This window comes from Monodelphis domestica, chromosome 3 (assembly GCF_027887165.1).
Source record: "Monodelphis domestica isolate mMonDom1 chromosome 3, mMonDom1.pri, whole genome shotgun sequence".
In the NCBI taxonomy this organism is placed as follows: domain Eukaryota; kingdom Metazoa; phylum Chordata; class Mammalia; order Didelphimorphia; family Didelphidae; genus Monodelphis; species Monodelphis domestica.
In genome coordinates, this window is record NC_077229.1 from 435,416,282 (window position 1) to 435,438,236 (window position 21,955).

Genomic DNA, 21,955 nt, shown 5'->3' on the forward strand with positions numbered 1-21,955 from the left:
AATACTATTATGCCATAAGAAATGACAAGCAGGTTAGTTTGGAAAAAACATGAAAAGACCTACATGAAATTATGAAGAATGAAATGAGCAGAACCAAGAGAACAACACTATATACAACAACAGAAATACTGGTTGAAGAATGACTTGTGTATACCTCCAGAGAAAGAACTGAGAAACAGAAATAAACAAGACATTGTTTTATATGTACATATATCTTTTTGTCAAATGATGCCCCCTCTAATTGGGGGGAGGAGGAGAGGGTGGGAGTTAACTGGATATTTTAATGTAACAAAAACCAAATATTTTTGAAAGATGTGCATTTATTGCACAAAGGCAACTAGAAATAATAAAGCAACTTATTTATATATTTTTAAAAGTAATCTATCCTAATTCTCTCATTTTGTGGATGGAAAACTGAGTCTAGGAGATAGTAACTAATTTACTCGAGGTCACAGAAATTAAATTAACAGAGCTTGGATTTGAATCCAAGTCTCATACCTCCCAAAACAACTCTATACATTTATGTGCATGTGTGCATGTACGCATGTATGCATACATATGTACATAAATGTGTGCTTACATATATGATATATTAAAATATGACAATACATGGTACTATTGGGCAAATGTTAAATGAGTAGCAGAGTAGATGAGTACTAGAGGAAATGAGAGGATGGAGCAATTACTGTGGGCTTGTCAAAGAAGGTTTCATGGATGAGAAAGAACTTTAAGAGGCATGTGAGTTACATCTTGAGGACCAGATAAGATTCGGATAAATAGGAAGGAGGAGGGAGGACAATTTCAGCAGGGACATTGGAATGAGCAAAGAAATGGAGATAGGTATACTTATAGTATTGCATGTTCCTGAGGTGATGAGTTAAGATGGAAAAATTTGGCCTGTGCAGAAGGGAATCATGGAAAATAAAGCTACAAAGGAAGGTAGCAGCTAGATAGTGGAGAGCCCTAAATATCAGACTAATAAATATACAATTTATTCTGTTATTTTTCTTTTGTTTTCAAAGATCAATGATATCACGAGGGTGATTGAAATCTTGTCTTGCACATGAATTGGATTTAAATGAGACAGAGTTGTACAAAGTCATCAGCCTCACTCTCTGCCAGTCATTAAAGTCCAGTGGCAAGACAAGAAACAGGACAACTGGCAGCCCCTAAAATACAGTGAGTAACCTTGGCATCTTCTAGGTCTGATCCAGCTCTAAGTGCTTCACAGCACCTCTATCAGCTGCCTTCATGGCCACTGAACAAACTGTTCTCATCTATCCACTCAGTTTGGGAACATCTTCACATGCTTGAGGTAGACACTCTCCTAACTCACCAATGGGTTTGAGGGTTGTTGATTGCCTTCAAACTGGTTTAGCCCATCTATTAAGATAATTTATTGGGACATGCTACAGCTTCTTGGAGTCACACGTGAGAGTTGGGTGAAAGCTGGGCACTATAGATAGATAAGCAGCCCTGAAAAGAGCATGGCAAGCTCTGACACTTCACACTCTTCCCTGAACACTCATCAACCCCAGACTTTATGCTATAAGCAGTAAAGAACCATTGAAGGTTTTTAAGCAAGAGAGTAAACTAATCAGAGCCCTTAGAAGGATGGACTAGGAGGTGAAGAATATCAAGCAGAAAAAACCCCACACGTTAGGTGGGGGGCAGCAAAGTCTAGTGGAAAGACTATCAAACTTGGAGAACCAGGATCTGACTGCCAGATCTGCTACCTATTACCTGGGTAATCTTGTGTGAGTCCCTTAAATAAACTCTTTGGATCTTGGTTTCCTCATCTATAAAATAAGGCAGTTGGATTCCATAGCCTCTAAGGTCCTTTTTGGTTTAGAATCTAAACCTATGTATGATCTAATGAATAATTTCAATTTAAAGCATAAAGTAGTGAGTTTAAACTAAGCAGAGAGGGGTTAGGTTGGAAAAAGTAAATAGACAGAAATTAGAAATTAAAGCAAAGGAATTGCCACCACCACCACCACCCATCAGTCAACCTTAGGTAAAAATGTCTTGGTTAAGGGTGAGTTAGTAGATATATTATTTATCCTTTGACTCAATTATTTATTGCCTTTGAACCTTGTCTTGTGATATCAAATAAAAGTGACAACTCCTTTGGTGGAGTTATGTAAATGACAAAATTGGGTACCTGTTTTTAATACAATGTTCATATACATGTTTAAGCTAGTAGGGATTTTAAAAAGGCAATATTGCTCCCAAAATGAATCAAATCCATGTTATTTTGCCTATCAATATATTTTAAGTTTTTGCTGTTTAGCCAAGCCTTGGCCTGAATTAACATAACACAGACCACTGAGCTCCCCCTGGGGGAGATTGGGGAGATACATCAGCATATCTCTCTCTCTATCTTTATCTCTTTCTCTTTCTCTGTCTCTTGTCTTCTTCCTCTTCTCTTTCTCCTTTCTCTTATTTCTCCTCGTCCTCTCTTTTCTCTCCCCTCTTCTTGTACCCCTCTCTCTGTTTCTATCTCTATTTCTGCTTCTTTCTCTAGATCTATCTCTGTCTCTTTGCCTTTATCCCTCTCTGTATCTGCTTCTGTCTCTGTTCTAAAACCCCAATCCCTTCCTTCTCTCCCTCCCTCATACCTCCATTGTGATTTGCTCAGGGACCTGACCAGACCAATACTTCTGATATGTCCATTGCTGTTGCTACCTAGTGATGGTGAACCTGTTAGAGATGGAGTGCTGGGCCCTGCCCCCACCCCACCCAGACTAAGTGCTGTGCCCCTCCCCACCATGCTAGGTATACCCCATCCCCTGCCTTACCCCCACACAGAGGAGAGAGAAAGCACTTCCATTGGGCTTCTGGGCAGAAGAGTGGATGATATGAAAAAATGTCAAGCTTGGTGGAGGGGGTAGGAGAGCAGCTCCACCCAAGTCCCTCTGCCTTTCTAGTAAGGAACTCTGGGGGTGGGAGTGGGGGTGGAGAGAGGGTAGCCCAGTGCCCACAGAGAGCTCTGCATGCTATCTTTGGCACTCATGCCATAGGTTCACCATCACTGGTACAAAGTGTTCTTTCTCAGTGACATTTTGTTGAATTTTTTTTTAATCAAAATAACTTCTTTGTTGTCAAAATGGGTGTAGTCTTTTAGGTGTGGGTTCCTGCCTTCTCTTGATTTTTATCTGTTGCTTTGCTGCCTTGTATATTGTATTTGCATAAGCCACAGTCTTTTTCTTTCATTATGCTATAGAAAACATTTATCATTTCTTCTCATTCCTTCTCCCTCTTAACAGAACTGTACCTCTCCCACTTTCCCAGAAAGAAAGTTAATTTCTATGAATACTGAAAGATAGAGAGGGAGGAAGAGGAAGGAGGGATAGAAAGAGAGAGGATAAGAAGAAAGGAAAAAGGGGGAAAAAGAGGAAAGGAAAGAAAGAAGAGAGGGAGAAAGGGAAGGGAAATGAAAGAAGGCAGGAAAGAGAAGAGAAAGGAAAGAAAGAAAAGAAGGAAGGGAGGGAGGGAGGGAAAAGGGAAAGAAGATAGAAAAAAGGGAGGGAGAGTGAGAAAGGAAGGAAGAAACCTTTCAATAATATAACTCAGCTTTCCAAATCTCTTCTGTCTCAGATCTCTGTGTAAATATAAAGATCACATAAACATTGATTTGTGTCCCCAAAGCTGTCTCATTTGTCAAAATCTACCTGGTCCTGCTAAATGAAGAGGAAAGCATAAAGAATACCAAGAAGGGAGAATTGGAGGAGGGAGTATCTTATAAGACCAAAAAAGTTTTAGACTGCACTTCCTAAGCCAGGAACAGGCCTCGAGAAAGCCAGAAATAGGAGCTTCTGACATCTGGAAGAACTCAAAATTAATGACCTGAAGAGGAAACTCTTGTAGATAAAGAAAAGCACTTTTTCTTTGGAGCTATGAGGCTAATCTAGTGGTTTGTGGTTTAGTGATAATGGCCAAAAAAAAAGACAAAAAGGTCAACCTCTTAATTAATGAATAACAAATGCTGACTTATGCCTTTCAAATGATTCATTTCAGACCTGTCCCTCATTTAATATTTTGGCATAAATGAAACTTAAAAAAAAGTTTGAAGAAGCAAAGTGTCAGAATTTCAAAGTTCTCTTTTATTAATGTACAGTAATTCAGCTTTGAATTTGTATAGCAGATATCCTCCAGAATATTTAAAATATCCTTTCCTATATTTATTCCCCTATCCTTTCCACCATCAGTTATATTTTCTCAGTGGCAGGCCAAGAATTTGGAAATGTCTTATTAAATTATGAGAAATTTAAATTGTTTATGGGGGAAAAATTGCTCACCAACAACCCCAAGACATCTAACAAGTTTCTCCAATAAATTTCTGTAACTAATTTCTCTTCTTGCTCCTCACTACATTTTCCGCCTTATGAGGTTCCAATGCTGCCTGACTCTTCTCTCCCTTTCTTTCTACCTCATAGCCCCTACCCACTAAGTGCAACCATTCCTCCCTTCCTACTGGTCTAGTCCCACTGTGTAAGTGACAAATAACTTATGTAATTTATATATATATATAATTTATCAGGAGTTAAAATGCCATTCTACTGTCAAAACTTAAAATTAATATAATTCCTTGGATTTGGGGTGATGTTGGATTCATTCAGTCAGAAAGTATTTATTGCATGCCTGCTGTATATTTGGGTTCTAAGGCTTCTGGTCTATTGAGTAGATCATGGAGCAAGAAGGCACTTTAGAGTCCATGGAGTTCAATTGCATCATGGTACAGATGAAGAAACTGAGGTGTCGAGAAGTAAGTAATGCCCAAAGTCATATAGGTATGAAATGGCCATTTCAAGATCTGAATTAGGATTCTCTGACTCTAAATTCAGAGCTTTTTCCACGGTACCATAAATGAAGTGATAAATAAGACAGAATCAGTCACAAAAGATGAGGTGAAACTGACTTGGATCATTGGATGAAGTAACTCACATTGATGAAATCGCAGAATCATCCAATTATTGAAGCACTAGTTTTCTAACTTTTTAATCTCCCCAGAGTCTCTCAAAGAACTTAACTTAAAATTTCTTAAATATCTTGATCAGTTTGGATAAAGATTCTTCATAACTTTTAGGTTGTAATATCATAAATGGCACCATACAATATAACCCAGAACAATCAAGTCATCCAGAAGAACAGAGAAAATTTTAGGTAATTTTGCTAATCCCAGCAATGGGAAGAAGTCAGTCTTCTGAAATGGTGATTCAATAAAGAAGTATAGACCATTTTTTCTGGCGTTGCATGTGTTCCCAGTAACCAACACATGACAGAATATAGATTTTTAAATAAATATTGTGAAGGGAGACAACCACTTACCTATATAAATGTAACATGTGAATATACTGGTTCTCCAAGATTTCATAATTGGAAACGATGTTTGACTCACTAATAGCATGGCCATTTTTATACCAGGTTACCTCTGGCTTGGGTTGACCTGGCAACATAGAAATAAGATAGAACATTACTTTTTTTTTCTTTATGCAGATGTTTTTAGAAAAATAGAAAATCTGCGGAGCTGTGATCACACTGAATAACTGGAAGCAGCATGGAAAGTACCTTATAGCAGTAAAACCAAAAAGCTTAACTACTCCATCATAATTTAAAGTTCCCAGCAGAGATTGAGGTGATGACTGAGAAAAGAGCTAAACTGTTTTTTACAAAGATCATTTTTTTAAGAGATCCAAGAATTAAGGGGCAGCTGGATGGTTCAGTGGATTGAGAACCAGGCTTGAAGATGGGAGATCCTAAATTCAAATCTGGCCTCAGACACTTCTTAGCTGTGTGACCCTGGGCAAGTCACTTAATCCCCATTGCCTAGCCCTTCCTATTCTTCTGCCTTGAACCAATACACAGTATTGATTCTAAGATGGAAGGTAAGGGTTTTAAAGAAAATAAATAAATAAATGAATGAATGAATGAATGAATGAATGAATAAACAAATAAACAAGTAAATAAATAAATAAAATAAAAGATCCAAGAATTAAGAACTCTGGGCTGCTTGGCTAGGTTCTATGGGATCAATCTTGTCACTAGAAATTCTTCTGCCTTAGGACCAATACACAGTATTGATTCTAAGATGGAAGGTAAGGGTTTTAAAGAAAATAAATGAATGAATGAATGAATGAATGAATGAATGAATAAACAAATAAACAAGTAAATAAATAAATAAAATAAAGGATCCAAGAATTAAGAACTCTGAGCTGCTTGGCTAGGTTCTATGCTATCAATCTTGTCACTAGAAATTCTTCTGCCTTAGGACCAATACACAGTATTGATTCTAAGATGGAAGGTAAGGGTTTTAAAGAAAATAAATGAATGAATGAATGAATGAATGAATGAATGAATGAATGAACAAATAAACAAGTAAATAAATAAATAAAATAAAGGATCCAAGAATTAAGAACTCTGGGCTGCTTGGCTAGGTTCTATGCTATCTTAATCTTGTCACTAGAAATTCTTCTGCCTTAGGACCAATACACAGTATTGATTCTAAGATGGAAGGTAAGGGTTTTAAAGAAAATGAATGAATGAATGAATGAATGAATGAATGAATGAATGAATGAATGAATGAATGAATGAATGAACAAATAAACAAGTAAATAAATAAATAAAATAAAGGATCCAAGAATTAAGAACTCTGGGTTGCTTGGCTAGGTTCTATGCTATCAATCTTGTCACTAGAAATTCATCACTAGCCTTTTCTATGCTTTTCTTCCTCCAATGAGTTTCTTAGTCAGTGATAGAAACATAAAGCAATGCTGATTGGGTGGATATGGATAAAATCTGGAACTTCCAACATATGGGCTCTTTCCTATTTTCATGAAGCTTCTTGGTTGGGCTATTCACAGTTTATGTCAAGTCCCAGAGGATTTTGTTTGTTTGTTTTACTAACCTCCATCTCAGGGGAAAATCTTTAAAGGTGTTGTAAGAGGGGGGGGAAGTATTAGGTCTTTGAAATGTCCAGCCATCCTAAATTCACCTCCAGAGTGTGCTCAGAATCCTCTGCTGTCATGTATCTTGGAATTTCTGGCTGACAGCCCCAGCTATCATTGAGGGAGTGGTTCTTATCCTTCTAAGGACATGGACAGGAGGGGGAGAAATGAAAAGAGGGTGAGGGAGACCACAAGATAAAGGCCACGGGGACATGTTCAGAGTAAAAGATTGCAGAGCTTGAGAAAGCCCAAAAAGGTCACTCCTGTCTCTCATTCATTTTTGGTCTCTCCGGCCTCATCTCTAATAGCAGCTGCTTGACTGCCCCCTCTGAGTATGCTGCGAATGTGCTTCCTGGCAAAGGAGACAAATTCCTCCTCAATGGCTTGTTCCTTCAGGTAGGAGCCTGAGTAAGGGATCTGCTGAGCTCTTGAGGGGCAGACAAGCTGGCAGGCCAGGACATGCCTTTCCCCTGGGCTCTGGCTATAGGTATAACTACCAGGGGTGCCTCCTCCAAGTAAATGATTAAACAAATAGGAATTGCTTCTATCCATTAGGTAAGCTGAGCCCAGCTTGGGCCTTTGAGTCATGTAACCCTTTGATACCCCTTTAATTTGTGGTTCCCTTTTGTTTAGTTTTTATTATCCTCATTTCTCCCATGATAGAAATAAAAACGTTTTTGAACAGATGTTTTTAGGAAAGTAAAAATCTGCTGAGTTGGGATCCTACTGAATAACCCCAGGACAAAAAGGACAGTATGGACAGTACTATATAGTAATAAGCCTTGACTTTTCCAACATAATTTAGGTTCATTTCTCTTTTTTTTTAATGTGGTTCATAGAGAGCAAGTTTTTGAAGGCAGAGCTCATTTTTTAAGTCTATACAGCATGATATTAAGTTTACAAGTATAAGACAGATTTGGATTATGTGTAGGGAAATACTTTTTTAAAAGTTTAATTAATTAATTTAAAATATTTTCCCATGGTTCCATGATTCATGTTTTTTCCCCCTCCCCTCCTCCTGCCCTCCTTCCATAGGCAATGAGCAATTCTACTGGGTTTTACAGTGTTGTTGATCAAGCTCTATTTCCATATTATTGTTATTTGCACTGCGGTGATCATTTAGAGTCTACATCCCCAATCATATCCCCTTTGAACCATGGGAACAATTACTTTGTCAAGACACAAGAAATCATAACTAGCACAGGGCCAATTGCTTGAGGGCACAGACAAGGATTGGGGAGTAGAAACAGTAAAAAGTAAGATATAAATGGGGCCTCCATTCTTTGTCAGGAAAACTCACTGAGATAGGAGACTTGGGCTGTCTGGACCACCTATAGATGATATACTGAAAACCTTCACCTTGGACTCTCTGAGAGGCACCAAGTGACTTGATAATTTCATCAGGCTAGTCTAGATCAAAGAGAGCTGGGGTAATGGAGAAGTCTCGTCTATAGGGTTCCTTAACATTGGGGTTCTCTGTTTAAGACTGAGAAATCTGCTCTGAGTGTAAGAGGGGCTGAGAAATATCTTGGTTTTTGCCCCTGCCAGTCCTACTGGAGATGCATAACCTAAAAGCAGAGCATATCCTAGGGCTAAGCAAAGCCACAAAAGTTTTACCATCTAACAGCCCGGTGCCTAACTTTTGCTGAGAAAGTACAAGCTGCTCTCTCTGTCCAGTTCTTTTTCCACTTGTAACTAAGTGGATAAGACCTAGATTAAGAGATAAATGCCAGAAAGGATTTGACATAGAGTCAAAAGACCAGGTCCAGGTGTCCAGTCTGCTATATAATCTTGAGCAAATCTGTTTCTTCAACTATAAAATGAGAATCATGTTTTTTCTTTTCCTATATATAGTCCAAATCGACTTTACACTTGCAAATTTAATAACTTGCTCTATTGATGTGGTAGCAGGAACTCTGATTTCAAATACTTTAAAAAGCATGAGAAAAGAAGGAAAGAAGAGGAGCAGAAATGCAGTGAGAGGAAGGTAGAAGAGAGAGAAATACATCAGAAAAATGAGGACAATAACAAATTAAAAGGGTAGCACAACTAAACTGTAACTGGGATCAGCTCCACCCTTGCATAGAAGAAATCATATGATTTCTCAAAGAAATAACTGACTCCTATAATTATTGTAGAGATCAAATTAGATAATTTACATAAGGCACTCTAGAAAACTGGTCCTTAACTTGAGAGGCCTGGGAATTTGTTTTTTTAAATATTTTAATAATTATTTTAGCATACTTTTTATAACCTATGTATTTTAGTTTAGTAAACATTTAAAAACATTTTTATGAAGTGTCCATAATCTTCAGCAGACTGTTGAAAGAATCTGTGACATAGAAAAGGTTAAGAAAATTGAGTTCACTGGAAAAACTATTAGGATAGGAAATCAGGAAATCTGGAATCTCTTTATATCTTAGTCATTTAGTAAATCTGAGGACCTGATTATGGCATTGAAACTCTTGGTGTCTCCATTTCCTAATGCATAAAACAAGAGGGTTATATTTGATCATCTTGAAGCGTCCCCTTCAGCTTTTATAGTCTAAAATTCCATTTAAAAGCAAATAGATGTCATTCCTGCTCATTTATATCTAAGAAGGTAAATGAAGGGCACCTTCTTTCCCATTAAAGGGGACAGAATGGTTAAGTGATTTACATCAATACTAGTTTATTTTATTAGAAAGTGCACATAGTCACAAAGGATGTCACTCTACTGTCAACTCAATTATTTGCCAATTTATCTAGACCTTTTTGCTTTCCCTCTGTTCACAGATCACTCAAGTTTTATCCATTTAGCTATTCATTCATTTCTGTTTTTTTCAAAGAGGGCAGATGATGAGAAGGAAATTAATTTTAAAAGTCATCCTAGTTAGTGGCTGCTCTGGTATGGGGAAAAGATAGGAAATGAGGAAGGAGATCCAAGATATCATCTAAACAAAGTGTTTTGGATTAACCACAGGTCTCAGGTATCTAATACTAATGGGCACAGATCATTAAGAGTGGATCTATAGGGGCAACCAGATGGCTCAGTGGATAGAGAGCCAGGTCTAGAGATGGGAGGTCCTAGGTTCAAATATGACCTTAAACACATCCTAGCTGTGTGACCCTGGGCAAGTCACTTAATCCTTTTGCCTAGCCCTTACCCTTCTTCTGCCTTGGAATCCATACTTAATATCGATTCCATACTTAGTATTGATTCCAAGACAGAAGGTAGGAGATTTTTTGTTTGTTTGTTTTTTTAAAGAATGGCGGGGGGGGGGGGGCATCATAATAAGAGAAGGCAACAAAATTTGGGGTTAAATGCAATGCATCCTATTGATCTTATACCTTCAAATTTCAAGCATTCACCCTGCTTTTCCATGAATTACAAATGGAATGGAAATTTATCCACCCTATCCTTTGCAATCCTGCCCTATGCAGTTTTATCAGGAAGGGAAAGAAGTATATGGGACCTGCTATGTGGCCAGCACTGTGCTAAGCCCTTTTTACAAATATCATCTATTACTCCACCCTACTTAGTCTAACAAAACAGTAATGTCTACACCCATACTTAAGGATTAAGTATTTAGGTGGATGGCCGATGATGGACATGTGCTAGCAAATGACAAATCAGAAACAACTGACAGATCCCTGGGTTGTCCTAAGTCAAGTTTAAGCTACCAGTGGTATATGGGAGATGCAGGAAAGTGATGTAAAAACCATCTATATATTTTGCGTCACTTCCTCTCTCTAGGCTCTTTTCCATGGAAAGGTGGCTCTGGCGGCAGCTTGCTGAGCGTTTCTGCATCTTGGCGTGGTGGCAGCTATTGTCCAGCAGTGAGTTTTCCTTGATATTATACTGGGAGAAGCTGAGTAGCCTAGTTCAGGTGAGGCATCTTCACTGAGCTCTCTCGGAGTTTAGACTGATTCTTTTCTCCTTTACCTTCCAAACACTATCCTCTTAGAAAAGCCTCTAATCTTCTTCAAAGACCTCATGGCAGAGGTCTTTGAACTTCCCCTGGCACAGGCCAGGCGGGAGAAATCCTATACCCTCTTCTTCTTAATTCCTTCCCTCTATATTAATTAAAATCACCATAAATTTCCAAATTGACTTGGGTATTTTATTTGGGATTTTCTCTGGTGACCAAATTAATTTAGATTAGGTCACAACCCTAAAATTATCCTTACACCTTTGAACCTCAAAATCCTGTGAGGAAAGTGCTACTATTAAGAAAACTGCACTCAAATGACTTGGCCAGCGTCACACAGATAGCCACTTAACTGAATTTCTGGAATGGACTCTGGGTAAAGGTTCTTTTATGTTTGTGGGGATTTTCTGTCATCTCAAAGAAATTGCATCCTTAAGAAGTTGCTCCTCAGAAAAAGCAGCATCAGCAATTATGATGAATTGAAACATGAACAAACATAAATTTAAAAAGAACAAAAGTTTTTTGTTGTTGTTTTTTTTTCCTGCAATTAAGTTTCAGAAGTTGATTAGCCAGGGGTGGTTACCAGAGATTATGCAGCGAAGAACAAGGTCTGACTTCTCAGGAACCTTTTGAGAAGGCAAAGTTGATAGGAAACGTAGTGCACTCCTCGGGGCCGGTTTGGAGTCTGTCATTCTTTCATGCCACATAAATCTGGGGGGACAAAGTTTTCTTTGTTAATGGCTCTTCATACTAAATTCTGGAAAATATTCAAATTTTAGTGAACTAAAGGAACAATAATAGCTCTATGTCCCCAGTGGTACAAGGGGGAATCATCTCCATTGGGAAGTGGGCATTCATAGGGATAGGTGAGGTTTTCTACAGTTAAAGTGGGTCAGTCGATATTTCTTAAGTGCCTCCTACATGCCAGGTGCCATGTTACACACCCGCAAAGAGGTACAGCTTGTGGGCCAAATTATCTGTTTTGTTTTGGTTTTTTGGTGGGTTTTTTTTTTGAAATTTTTATTTAATTAGTCAATTTAGAACATTTACAAGAATCATATTCTTTCCCTCACCTTCCCTACCCCTTCCCATAGTCAACACGCAATTCCACTGGATATTACATGTGTCCTTGATCAGAACCCATTTCCATGTTGCTGGTGTTTGCACTAGGATGTTCATTTAGAGTCTACATCCCCAAATATATCCCCCTCGACCAATGTAATCAAGCAGTTGTTTTTCTTCTGTGTTTCTACTCCCATAGTTTTTCCTCTGAGTGTGGATAGTGTTCTTTCTCATAGATCCCTCTGAGCTGACAAGTTATGTGTTTTTGTTCAGACCTTAAGCTAAGAATGGTTTTTTCCTACCCTTGGACTAGCAAAATCTATGAATTCTCCTAAGATGGAGAGGGGAAAGTGGAAGAAATAAGATGGTGGGATTCACCTGAGATCAACAGAATAGACAGAAACATACCTTCTTTGCTTCTCCCTCCATTATATTACTCTTGTGCTAGTCTTCTTCCTCACCCACCATTCCCATCACAAAACTGCTTTTGCTCAAAAATGTTTAATAGCTCTCTCTTGCCCACTTAAGTACAAATACTTTATTCTAGCATTCAGGCTGTCCAAAGGCTCCAAAGACCCTGTCGCAGACTAGTCTCCAATTTAGACTGTTGTTCATTCTTTTCAATTATGTCTGACTCTTCGCGATGCCATTTGGGATTTGCTTGGCAAAGATACTGAAGTCATTTGACATTTCCTTCTCCAGCTCCTCTTACAGATGAGGAAACAGAGACAAAGTTAAGTGACTTGCTCTGGGTCACACATCTAGGGAGTATCTGAGGCCAGATTTTAATTCAGAAAGATAAGTCTTCCTGACTATAGGACTGACACAATATCTTCTTTCCCACAATGTTTCCTACTTTAGTGCCTTTGATGATGATATCTCACTAATCAAACAAAACTATTGTAAAATGCTTAAAACAGTGTCTGTCACATAATAGGTGTTAGAAAAATGTTAGCTATTATTAGCAATTATTTGGTGCAATAGATATAGTCTGAGGCATGAAATCAGGAAGACTCCTCTTCCTGAGTTCAAATCTCACCTCCACCACTTCTTACTTATGTAACCTTAGATAAGTCACTTAACTCTCTTTGCCTCAGTTTCCTCATCCATAAAATGAGTTGGAGAAGGAAATGGCGAACCTCTCTAGTATCTCTGCCAAGAAAACCCCAAATGGAATAGCAGTTAGACACAACTGAAAGGACTGAACAACAACAATATCATCATCATCATCATCATCATATTACCTATCCCAATTATAGAACAGAAATAATATCTTTGCCTATAAAAATCCATTATTTTCTGTTAAGAACTGAACCAGGTTCTCTCACCTCCATATAGAATGACTAATCCCTCCATTAATTTCTTGTAGCACTTTGACTCCTTCCTATGTGTTTATGATTTTCTCTATTGCATTATAGTTGTGTACACACTTTATCTCCTCCCCATACATACACTCCTCACATGTTATTAGATTATAAGATCCTTCAAGGCAGCTCCTGTCTAGCAAGATGCAGGGCTAGGAGCACTGGACTTGGAGCCAGGAGACCTCAATCAGAATCCCAGCTCTAGAACTTCCTACCTGTGGCACTTTGTATAAGTCCCTGAAATTCCCTGAGCCTCAATTTTCTAATCTGTAAAATAGTGGTTGTTGTTCACTCATGCCCAACTCTTCTTGACTGTTTGTCATTTCCTTCTTCAGTGAATTAAGGCAAACAGAAGGGAGGTGACTTGCCCAGGGTCATACCACTAGTACGTGTCTGAAGTCACATTTGAATTCATGTCTTCCTCTATCCACTGAGCCACCTTTGGCAAGTCTCTGAAGTTCTCTGAACCATACTTTCCTTAACTGTAAAATGGGGATAATGATATTTGTACCATTAGGTGAGAGAGAGGGTTGTGAGGACCAAATGTGCGGTTTGTACTATTTAAATGTTATTTATTATTAGATACCTGTCACAGTGCCCGGCTCATAATAATGGGCTTGTTGCTCTGAATTGACTCTATTAAGTTTATTGGTCCCCATTTTATTTGGGGCACCCCCTCTTCTCACACCATCTCTAATATCTGTCCTTTAAAAAAATCCTTTCCTTGAACTTTCTGCCTTCCAGAGCTACTCTTCCATCTCCCTCCTCCTCTGCATTGCCCTAGTCAGATGCTATCTGAAGTAAGTGTGTTCACTTCTGAGTCACTGATAAACTGGGAAACATTTAGTGGAGGACAACCAGGATGGAGAAGGGCTTCACCATCAAGAACAGGAGACTTTAGAAGAACATGATGAGTAAATAAATGAATGAGTGAATATAATTAATTAAGTGCTTACCATGTGCCAGGCACTGTGCTAAGCTCTGGGAATACAAATCACGCGGATGGCCATTTTCAAATAGTTAAAGGCTATCCCTGGCAGAAGAATTGGATTTGTTCTGCTTGGCCCTCCTGGCCTTTCTAATTAGGAACATTAACCATCAGAGAGGTTAATACCTGGAAGACAATCGCCCTGTACAACTTATCTTCCTTTCAGGAACAGGCTAGATGACATGACCTCCTCTAATTGTGATTCCAAACTATTGGAGCAATTCTGGCACCTGAAGCAACCTTTGAAGGGAGATGAGGATTCTGGGAGTTTGAGATAAGGAAGAACTTGGGGGAGGAGGTGAATGACTTAATAAAAGCCAGGAAGTAGGAGATAAGAGCTTCCAGTTGGAGGAGTAGGCTTTGGCTGGAACAGAGATTGTGGCGCAGCTGGGGGTGGTAGTAGAATTTGTTTGGAATAAATCATAGGAAACAAAGGAAGTAGCCTTCAAGAACTACCAATAAAACAAAGTTTTTCTCTTACCCTTTAATAGTATGTCAATTTTTTTAGGATCATTTCAGAAAACAATTGTAGAAAAGGTAACTAGGAAATCCTAATCATCATGTTTAAAGAGACTTTACAGCTTTCAGTCAGGAATCTTCCTTTCATTTGAGTTATTTCAGTCTTGATTAAAAAAAAAAAACACCCATATGGCTAAATTAATTGGTATCCTTTCGATCTGTAAAACAATTTCCTGGGGATTTTGTAATTCCCACCTTGCCACTGCTATCCCAGCGAGAGCTCCCACCTCTCCCTCTCCCCAGATGCAGGGTAAGAAAATGAGAAAACAAAGTTATTAGGACCATGTCGACCCAGGTCATTTGTGCCTCTTGTCTCTGTGGCTCATGTGCTGTAATACTGAGAAAAGCAGGGCATTTGATGCCTCTCATCAGCTCAGTTAGCACATATTGCAATCACAGGGCACTGACTGTACCCAGGGAAGAAGGGTGATAGCTAAGGAGGGTTATTTGGGGCTTTCCTTGAGGCTAAGAATCATTGCAGAAAAATGCTAAGAGGTTTACTTACTAACTGTAGCTATTTCCATCTGAATTTAACTCAGCTGGAGAATTAATCCAACTTGTACAGTCAACCTAGAGTTACTGGGATGAATGGAAGGGAACACTGGTGGGGTATTAGCTAATCTTAGATGATAAATCCACCTAAATGGGGTTCCCTGCCCTGTGGCTGTGAACCAACTGGGGACTATGGTTGCTGTCAGCAAGGAGAAGTGCTTCTGGGAAAAAAGCCATGTGTTCCCTCTAGGTGACGGAATCAGTCCCAGACAGCACACAGAAAAGAGTAGATACTTGGGAGCTGATTATTGTTACAGCTGGGGTTTTTTTCCCCATGGGTGAGATGGGTCCTGCTTCCTTGGAATAATTCTAAAGTTTGCCTGTTAAATTTTCTGTGCAGCAAGGTGGTGATTGATATATTGTTGGACCTGGAGTCAAGAGGATCTGAGTTCAGATACTGATTCAAACAATTACTAATTTTGTGGCCTCGATACTCTTGGAATCACCATCTACAAAAAATAAGAGGGCTGGACTCAAAGATTTTTAATATACCTTCCAGTTCTGAATCTTTAAGCCTAAAAAAATATATGCCCCTTCCAAAGAGATTGGGCAGTCAGGAGCTTGGCCTGGAGACAGGAAAAACTGAATTCAAATCTAGCCTCAGACATTTACAAGCTGTGTGATTGAATCATGTGGGTCCTTTTCATTCAGTCACTCAATCAACAACTTTTTTTTTATTGTTACACAACCACATGGCAATCAAGGTAAGAGTTAAATTAATGTTCAATACTTGAAGTATTATATTTTATAAAGTTTATTTATCTGACAAAATAGAACCACGTAATTATGTTTTTCTACCTGCTCAAAATGTTTTTCTACCAGCTCCACCAAAGCTGCCAACAGGAAGGAAAAGAACTAGACACAGAACTCCACCCAATTTATATCCTATCTACATCAGCATGTAACAACAGGAAGTGAGTGGGATTCTGGGAATCATAGTTTTTGCTGGGAATCATAGTTTTTAGGGTAACAGATTCTAATTTCACAGCAACATGTTTAATCATTCATCCAAAGAATAAGTGACTTTTACTTATTAAGGAAAACATTTGCAAATTTGCCAATCCTACCACTAGCTGCCCATATAAAGACCTGGGTGCCACTTTGTTTAGAGAAAGTAACCACAGTTCTTGGGCACTCTGAACCACCCCACTGTTAACCCAGTCTACCTCTTGAAATTATTTTGTATCTTTTTCTATATTTTTTGTACTTGTTTATCTGTGTGCATGCGGGTCCTTTTCTTTCAGTCACTCAATCAACAACTTTTTTGTTATTGTTGCATAACCACAGGGCAACATGTTTAATGATTCATCTAAAGAATTAGTGATGTATACTTATTAGGCAAGTCACAATCCTGTTTGCCTCAGTTCCTCTTCTGTCAAATGAGCTGGAGAAGGAAATAGCAAATCATCCCAGTATCTTTGTCAAGAAAACCCCAAATGGGTTCATGACGGGTCAGACACAATTGAAAACAACTAAGCAACAAAAATGAGAATTAGGGGAAGGCAACACTCCTCAAATACATAGTAGGGCAGTCTGATTTAGGGTTGTGTTATGAGGTAACGTGCCCTGGTCAGAAGAAGAGAAAGAGTAAGTCTGGAGGAGTTAGAGTCATAGAAATTGAAGTCTGGAAGCTCCCTCTCCTGGGACAGCCACCATTGGGCAGATGAGAAAATGGGACTCTTTTTATCTGATGCACAAATGCTTAGGGAAAGAACAAGTCTTTCTACTTGGGTATACTGACTCTATCCAGGACATTGAAAGATTGGACATTGATTGTTCTGGCTATCCTGCTCCTGCCCTTTTTAAGGACCAGGATGGGGAAGGCAAGCAAGATTGTACAAAATTATACAATGTATAATAATAATAATAATAATGAAGCAGATTTTCACACACATTTTTTTAAACCCTTACCTTCCCTCTTAGAATCAATACAAGGCAGAAGAGCAGTATGAGCTAGCCAGTGGGGATTAAGTGATTTGCCCAGAGTCACACAGCTAGGAAGTGTCTGAGGTCAGATTTGAACCCAGGATCTCCCATCTCCACTGAGCTACCCAGCGGCCCCCTTCACACCCCTCAGTTTCCTAATATCTAAAAAGGAGGAAAATAACAGCATATACTTTAGAGTTCTTAGGGGAAGAGAATGAAATGATGTATGTAAAGTGCTTTGTAAATCCTAAAACTCTATAATTGTAAGATTTTTTTATCATTTAAAAGTGGTTTTGTTTTATGGCTATAGGTTCTTGACTATTGTATCCAAATTTAGTTATCAGGTTCCCTCACTCCTACCCTCTTCTTAATTTTGATTTCTTTAGGATGGTAATAGTTCTCGGCTTCTTATTCAAATCATTCTTGTACTTTCCCTTCAAAAATCTTCTTTCCAAACACTCATTCATACTAAAATCGACATGATTTCTCCTTGGATAGGTCTTCCTCTGATGCCTTAGTGGTACAGAAGTGATCTTGAATTCCCAAATTCCCACAGTGCCCAAAGACTAGTAATTTCTGCTGGTAAATTCCCATAGGGGAAAAAAAAAAGGCTTTAGTCATGGTTCCAGCAATGAACTTTGTTTCCTTTCCAAAAATCAACCTAAGTATGAAAAGGATTATGAATTCTTTGGCTTTGGGTGAGCCATAGAACAGCTGAAAATGCAAAATGACCCCAAATCAGGTTTCATGGGACGTGGGAGGAGAGGCCTGGGGAGTCTAAGAATTGCCAGTAGCTAAGTGGCACAGTGGATGGAGTGCTGGACTTGGAGTCAGAAAGACCCAAGTTCAAATTCTGTTTTATACACTTACTGGTTATGTGACCCTGGACAAGTAATTTAGCCTCTATTTGCCTTAATTTCCTCCCCTGTAAAGTGAAATTAACAATAGTAACTGATTGTTGTGAGGAACAAACGAGATAATATTTGTAAAGTTCTTTGTAAATCTTAGAGGATACATATGTGTGTATATGTATATATAAAACCTATATGTGTGTCTCTATCTATTGATCTGTATCTATATATCTATTATTAGGCAGTGAGGTTGCACAGTGAACAAAGTGTTGGACCTGGAGTTGGGAAGATCCGACTTCGAATTCGACCCAGATTCATGCTTACTAACTGTGGAACTCTATGCAAGTTACTTAACATCTGTTTGCCTCGGTTTCCCTATATGTAAAATGAGTTTTAAAAATAGAACCTATCTGATAAGGGTGCTATAAGAATAAAATAGAAATAGAAAAAAAAGAATAAAGTAGAAACAGAAAAAAGAACAAAATAAAAATTTATAAGAATTTATGAATAATGCTAGATAAATCCTAGCAATTATAATCAATAGCTGACATTCAATGTGAGAAATCTAAAGTCCAGGAAACTTACATATTTTTGGAGGAAGTGAGCCATTTCTATAAGTGAAAGAGAGGAAACCTTTCAGCATATAGCATAAACCCTCTGTACAGGATTTCTCCCAGTTCATGGATAAGAAGGACAAATGGTGAAACTGTGTGGAGAGGTTCCACCATAGTTACCAATGGAGAGAGTACCTTCCTCCATGAGATCATAGATCCAATCCAGTTTAAGCATATTTGCTTTAATAGGGTCTAACAGGCTTCCTTTTTAATTTTTTTTTTTTGCAATTTGATTTAATTTGCAATTAAGAGTGATCAAAACCCTAAATTCAAGGTGTGGAAGACTTTGTGAAATCAGAAGTAAGAGAGGAGGAATATCTGAGGTAGAATTCAGCCTTATGCACATCACTTCTCTCTCTGAATGATTAGCAAGCTCCATCTCTAGTTTGTGTCTTTGTATCAGGTGTCCTCCATACATTCCCACCTTCCCTCCATGTCTTAAGAGTCCCTTGTTTTCTTCAAAAATCTTCTCAAGCTCTACTACTTAAAGCCTTCCCTGGTTTTCCCAGCAGCTGTGTACCCTTGTATGCATTTTGAATATATTTAATGATGAGCAAATGTCTTGAGGACAGGAACTGTTCCTTTTTTTCCCCCTTTGCTTCCCCAGTGCCTAACATATAATGGGTGAAAAATAAATGTTTATTGACTGCTTGGTCCATTGCAGGGGCCAATAAGCAGTAAATAAGATTGGCCAAAGAAAGTAGATGGAGAGAAGACATCGACTCCTCTCCTTATTTTAGCTACCAATTTCTAACTAGATGAGAGAGACTGGGCTAGTCCAAGGGAGCCCAGTGCCTGGCACATGGTAGGCAATTGATAAACATTTGTTGACTAAATTATTTGGGATACTCACCACCATGTTAAGTGAGTGGCAGTGATGATACTTTTTCCCATAGGGAATCGTGGATATGGCTTCTAAAACACCAGGTGGATAAGAAGACTGATAGCCTGAAATGGTAAAATTGTACCAGGACAGGAAGGAACATGGTAGTCAGGGTCTTTTTGCCCCACCAAATTTTAGGACATCCCTCAAAGTCCCTCCTTACCTGGTCAGTTCTTACAGACAAGTCTTTGTGTTCAGATTTTACAGATTGTTGAAAGGAGTCCTCTTAGGGCAAGAGCTTAAGTTCACCCCTTTTTCTTTCTCTTTCCCTTCTGCAGAAATTGCTGCAGACCCTGGGAAACTGGAGATCTGGGGTTACTGAGTTACTGGGGTTTGAAAAGGGGAAGAAGTACCAAATATCTAAAGGGCTGTGTGAGATACTGGCAGCCAGGTTGCTATTTTTAAAGACTACTTGACAAAGCTTCGTAGAGTTACCCCAATTTCTATTAGAGGCTTGGATGACAAACTACTGAGGGAAAGATTATACTTGTTCAGGAGGAAGTAAGTGGAAGACCCTCTGTTTGGGCCTCTGTTATGGGGCTGAATAAAGAGGAGTAACTTGTAGAGGCAAGCATTATGGGTTCTTAGAAATTAATACTGGTTTATGTGCTTTTATGCCAGCTATTTTAATTAGGTCTAACTGGAAGCCCATAGAATTGCCTAAACTATTGCCTGGAGTCAATATTAAATGGTATCAGGTTGGGAAATGATGGTGAAATTTATTTCCTCTCTAGTAATGGAGATGAAGGAGGCTGGGGTGTTCTGCCACAAAATTTTCCCTTTTAATAAAACCCAATGGCCAGTGAAGATGGAGGGTGTTATGTAGTAATTAGTACCTAGATTTTGGGAAGAGTTGAATATTCAAATTATTATGTTGATTGATAGATACAGCCATTCCTGATCTTATCTACATGGTACAAGATTACTCAGAGCCCATATGAGCAGCATGGAATTATTAATCTTTTCAATGATGCTTTTTTCCTCCATCTGTGTGGCTGAGATCAATTGGTTTGCTTCTCCTTGTGCTCTTAACATTTTTTCCCATGGTTATTTGAACTCCCCTTTGAGAGTTCAATTGCCAACATTTGCCAATTTTTCTCAAGGAAGAGATCTGAAAGAGGCCCAACTTCCTGATATCACTGATGTTCACCACCATATTAATGATGTAATGCTGACTGGACCAGATGAGATTCCAGTTGCAGAAGCCTTTGATCTCTTCTGATGGTAACTTATTTGAGAGATGAGGGGTAGGAAATTAACCCAAAGAAAAATTCAGAACCTAAACTATTCAGTTAACATTTTAAGGATTCACTAGAAAAGAAGAACCTTGAAGATTCTAGGGTCGTCACAAGCGAACTATTGGTATTTGCTCTCTAATAGGCCAAAAAGGAAACTCAAAGACTTATTGAACTCTTTGGATTTTCTCAAATATTCCCAGATATTCCACATCTGGGTTTTTTTAATTTCTCCAATTTTTCAAAAATCTTTCTCTTTTATGTAGAGACTAGAATAGGATTTGGAAGATTTAAAGGGGGCTCACCATCAGTTTCTCCTTTTGGACCTTGTTTCTGGGACCAAACCGTGTTTATGGACCAAACCGAGTATCCAGATTAAGTGACCATTTGGGCTTTTGTAGCCATTAACTTCCTGAAATGGCCACCCTTTATATTTGAGGAACAATTCCTTTCATATCACTGGTCCACAGTTACTACCAAATAGGCAATGCATATTATTACCCTTGGTTCAGTAATGCTTATCATGAATTGGGAAATGCAAAAGGGGTCCCTTAGCAGGCTACCTAGAACACAAAAAACTTCCATTGTTAAATAAAAATGGTACATCCCATAACACAATCACCTAGACTTATCAGATGCTAGTGTCCTTCAAGAATAGGTTGTAATATTGCCCAAGGCTAAGACCTTCATTTTCTGCCCTAATACTTGGTCTGTTTTGCTAACCCAGTGGGTCCAGCTCCTGGAGGAGATTGGTGGTTTCTTGATGGTTGTGCCTTTCATGAGAAAGGTATATGCACCTGGACTTCAGCAGCTATAAATTCAGTGCTTAGAGATACCCTAAGTTCCTAACTTTTTTTGGTCATGGACCCCTTTATAGTCTAATGAAACCTATGGTCTCCTCAGAATAATGTTCTTCAATCTATAAAATAAAATATAAAGGATTATAAAGCAAACCAATTATAGTAAGAGACTAATCAAAATATTTTTTAAAATAGGCTCCAGATTAAAACTTCCATCCTAAGGGTTCTACTGTATGGTTGCCAATGAGAGGCAGGTTGAGAACCATCATGTGGGGTCATACCATACTATCCTTGAAAAGCAGA

General features: G+C 38.6%; 1 protein-coding gene and 1 long non-coding RNA gene across 13 annotated transcripts in view; one reads left to right on the plus strand and one right to left on the minus strand.

The window, feature by feature from the left end:
- The window catches only part of ALPK2 (alpha kinase 2), a 189,052-nt gene that overhangs the window by 161,165 nt on the left and 5,932 nt on the right, over positions 1–21,955 (minus strand). For 8 of the 9 annotated variants that reach the window (XM_056824488.1, XM_056824487.1, XM_056824484.1 and 5 more), the window contains 2 exons: positions 11,442–11,569; positions 5,332–5,449 (listed from right to left, as the gene is read on the minus strand). In XM_056824488.1, the coding sequence (XP_056680466.1) occupies positions 5,332–5,416 (85 nt within the window). In that variant the 5' untranslated portion in view covers positions 5,417–5,449; positions 11,442–11,569. The remainder of the gene's footprint in view (positions 1–5,331; positions 5,450–11,441; positions 11,570–21,955) is intronic. The other variant, XM_056824491.1, reaches the window with a different exon arrangement.
- Positions 1–21,955, plus strand: part of LOC130458493 (uncharacterized) — a 79,859-nt gene that overhangs the window by 38,241 nt on the left and 19,663 nt on the right. Inside the window, exon 4 of one of the 4 annotated variants that reach the window (XR_008917851.1) lies at positions 10,684–10,816. The exons of the other annotated variants lie outside the window; for them this stretch is intronic. This is a non-coding gene — a long non-coding RNA (uncharacterized LOC130458493). The remainder of the gene's footprint in view (positions 1–10,683; positions 10,817–21,955) is intronic. 4 annotated transcript variants of the gene reach the window in all.